Source organism: Coenobita brevimanus, chromosome 28, assembly GCF_032717465.1.
Source record: "Coenobita brevimanus isolate Jiangsu-jjx chromosome 28, ASM3271746v2, whole genome shotgun sequence".
In the NCBI taxonomy this organism is placed as follows: domain Eukaryota; kingdom Metazoa; phylum Arthropoda; class Malacostraca; order Decapoda; family Coenobitidae; genus Coenobita; species Coenobita brevimanus.
In genome coordinates, this window is record NC_136981.1 from 18,098,636 (window position 1) to 18,102,377 (window position 3,742).

The following is a 3,742-nucleotide window of genomic DNA, read 5'->3' on the forward strand; positions in this document are numbered from 1 at the left end:
GACCACACTTTTACATTTTAAATTGTCGTCTGGCGAGCAGTGGCATCTTTTTTCAGACTGTGGGGGCTCCTATTGTGGGTGTGCGTGTTGCTTGTGTTTTCATCTCGTGTGTGTGTGTGTGTGTGTGTGTGTGTGTGTGTGTGTGTCCTTGAAGTGGATAAGTAAGCAACACACCTTAGGTCTATAAATAATGCCGTCTACACAGTCATCTCTCTCTCTCTCTCTCTCTCTCTTAGCACCTTCTTCTTCGAGATTTATATGGCATAGTTCACCTATCATCATAATCATCATCATCATCTTCACCGTTATCTAATTTTCAGGGTAGCGTAATCAAGGACGATGCTGGTGGAGGTGGTGTTAGTGTTGGTGCTTCTGGTCTTCCTCTACAGAACCTTCAGTAAGCCTAAGGGACTGCCACCAGGTGGGTCACAGTTCGCGTTCACAGTAACTCATATACGCTTGATTATACCTTACTGTGTGTGTGTGTGTGTGTCAGTGTGTGTGTGTGTGTGTGTGTGTGTGTGTGTGTGTGTGTGTGTGTGTGTGTGTGTGTGTGTGCGCGCGCGCGCGCGCGAGAATAGGTTAAACCGCCCATTCCATGATGCCCAGCATCCCTCCTACTTACCATAAACCTCCACATACAATCACTTCGACGCTAACATCCACCATCCATATTGAATCCGTGCTATGGCTGTCTCAACAGGACTGGTGAATTGGTATGAATGAGGGAGTTTTTACGACATGTGAGCCGGTCTATAGGTAGAGCAGTAAAATCTGTATTTAGCAAAATCTAAACCCGTAAACTGTTCCCTACCCCAGCCAGGATTCGAACCCGCGTCCACTGGGACATCAGACCATCTCTCTACCGACTAAGCCACCACTTGATGATTTCTTTTTGCTATGATGAAATCTTTCCTAGCGAAGATTGCTCGTGAAGATTGTTCCTGACTCTACGAAAGGTTTCCATAGTTAAATACTTGAGAGGCACTCAGTGGAGTGCATCTCTCCAAGGGCAACGTAATTTCCAAACCACAGTTCAAAATAGGTTAGGGTTTCTCATCGTTGATTAAGGTTTCTCAAAATGTGTTTTCCGGATCCAGAATATGCAACACGATTCGAATCTGTCCCAAAAGTTAATCAATTGTTCCCTGGGGCATGGGCTATCTACCCCCCATATTTGGTCCAAATCTCTCTCTCCATCGTTAAATGATATATTTTTACGTGAAGACAGGAAGCACAGGACAGTAGATTAAAAGGATTAAGTATTGTATATGCTCTGACATTACATGAAGTATTTATGTCAGATAACATTATGAAACAAAAACTATGAGGAAAAGGATACACTAGGACGTTAATGAAATACTATTTGTGATAAAATGAAACACATAAAGATATGGAAAGGAAGGATACTCTCTGACATAAAATGGTATAGAGAGGAAAAACACAAAAGATTTTGAGAATGAAGGATACTGCCTTGCTTTATATGAAGTTTAGAATATGACAGCAAACTTTCGAGGAAGAGGTATACTCTATGACGTTCGGTGGGGAATATGATAAAATGGGAGGCAGAACAGAATGTTGGCAATGGATTACTGGCGAACTTTTGCTTGTGGTAGTACGGGTGGGTTGGTCTGACTTGGGTAAAGAATAATAAAGTAGGACTGTCCATTAAACAACCAACTTCTGTGCTGCGGGGACGGCTTGGTCAATATTGCTATAGACCTTTTCCAGTGACGTCACAGAAATCATGTTTTTTTTTTTACGACTCCATACTGGACGGCAAACTCCTCGCAGTAATGGCTTTCCAGATAGGGTTGTCAGTGATGAATCTGTCAGATATATGCAGAAATCTGAATCTACCGCACCAAGATCTGTACAGGAACAAGATAAATTGTTTGAACTAGATCCTTACACCATATCTAGAGAGAAATTCACCAGTTTCAATGATTGGGACCGAAACCAGATCTCAGATATGACGCCCTCTATCACTACTGTATTTGGTAAACACTACATCAAAGTTCACCTGCGCATCCTTTAAAGTAAACAGACATGCCATATTGTATATGTGCAATGTAAATAGCTGGAATTGACCTATGGTTCTGGTAAAATGCTTGGTAATCACAAAATTACTGACGGGGGCCAAGGGGGGAGGGATTGTATACACTGATTGGGAATTGAGTAGTTGATGAATGGAATAGTTTTCCCATTGAAGTACCCTGCTGTAGTTGCTGCCCCCTATTTAGAAAGTTTCAAGCATAGGCTAGATAAGTGTATGACGGATATGTGTTGCATACAAAATTTGTCATTCTTGCAGTCAAATTCCTGTGAAAGCTGCCTAGCATAGGCCTGCATAAGCTATTGTAGGCAGGGTAAATTAGTCACACTCTTGTGAGAGCTGCCTAACATGGGCCTATTGGCCTACTGCAGGGATCCTCTCTTCTTAATATTCAAGTTAGGTCCTAAGTTAAGTTAGGCTATGTCCAGTTGGTTGGGTTAGCTTGGTTTGAATTTAAAAAAAAAAAAAAAATTCTGACAGAAATAAATATCAGATTCAAATTAATCACACTATAAAACATAAAAAAATGAAAATTTTAAGCCTTGAGGTGAGTTGGGTGTAATTCTGGAAATTTACCAAAAAAATTACTTATTTTGGAGATTTCAGCAATTATAGGGCTTGATACATACACACAGCCTATACACCGTATGTTTAAAGTAGTATTACATATAATGCATAAAATGCAACTGAAACAACACTGGCACAAATTTATATTAACCCGCCCCATCCCGACCACTTTTCCACCACTGACTCCCCCCAATCCCGACCACTTTTGGAAAAAAATTTTTTGGCTCTAACCTCCGCTTTTGGTGAGAAGCATTGAAAATTCATAGAGATTGCTCACCTGAGATTTAAAATACTCGATCCAGGTAGGAGTACCTCCTTACCTTACTGGGTTTTCTATCAGGCTGGCTCCAAAGAAAACGAGTTCTATGGGAGGGTAACTATTTCACACCACTCATAAACGATATTTATTTATTTACTTGGTACGAATTTATATGTAGTACGAGAGTATATTGGTTTTCAAACAGTAATATAGGCATTATAAGCATTGTTTCACTCACAAACTCATCACCATACCTGACCTTTTCTGCCACATTACCTGATCATCATTTCTGACTGTTTCTTCCTCTAATGCTATGTAATGTTTGTCCTCCACATTGTCATCGATTGGGGAATCACTCTGGCCCTGAATTTCGTACCGTGGCATGACATGGCTTTACTGGCCAGGTCACTGATAACAGGTGAATTGCTGAGACAATGGAATGCAGGGGGGGGGGAAGAGGTCATGCAGGGTAAGGCATTGTCCCTGCCTGGCATCTTGTAGAGGAAGGTGTCCTGTGTATAAATACCAAAAATCACTCGCGAAAATTGAAAATTATGCAAATTAGGGACCTTGCAATTGATTCGCGTTTATGTACGTCGACAGGATTGGCAGTGACAAAACGTGTGGCCGTTAATTCACGTCGATGGGACGCTGCGGGTTAAGGTCATTTATTTCATGCTGATGAGTATCACAACAAAAAACTAAAAGACTTCAACAACAGAGTTTTAAGGATTTTACATTATATATTAACAAAAAATCTTAGTAGCTACATACCTGGTAATAGATAAATACAGGGGGCTGTTGATACAAGTGCGTTATTTATCCTCTTATCTGTAATTAAAGTATTTTTGTACTAAATG

At 40.6% G+C, this 3,742-nt stretch overlaps 1 protein-coding gene across 1 annotated transcript in view; it reads left to right on the top strand.

Annotated features, from left to right (window-relative positions):
- Window positions 1-339: 339 nt before the first annotated feature.
- The window catches only part of LOC145394752 (cytochrome P450 2L1-like), a 122,522-nt gene continuing 119,119 nt past the window's right edge, over window positions 340-3,742 (top strand). Inside the window, exon 1 of the mRNA XM_080268533.1 lies at window positions 340-421. Coding sequence (XP_080124659.1) covers window positions 340-421 — 82 coding nt within the window. The remainder of the gene's footprint in view (window positions 422-3,742) is intronic.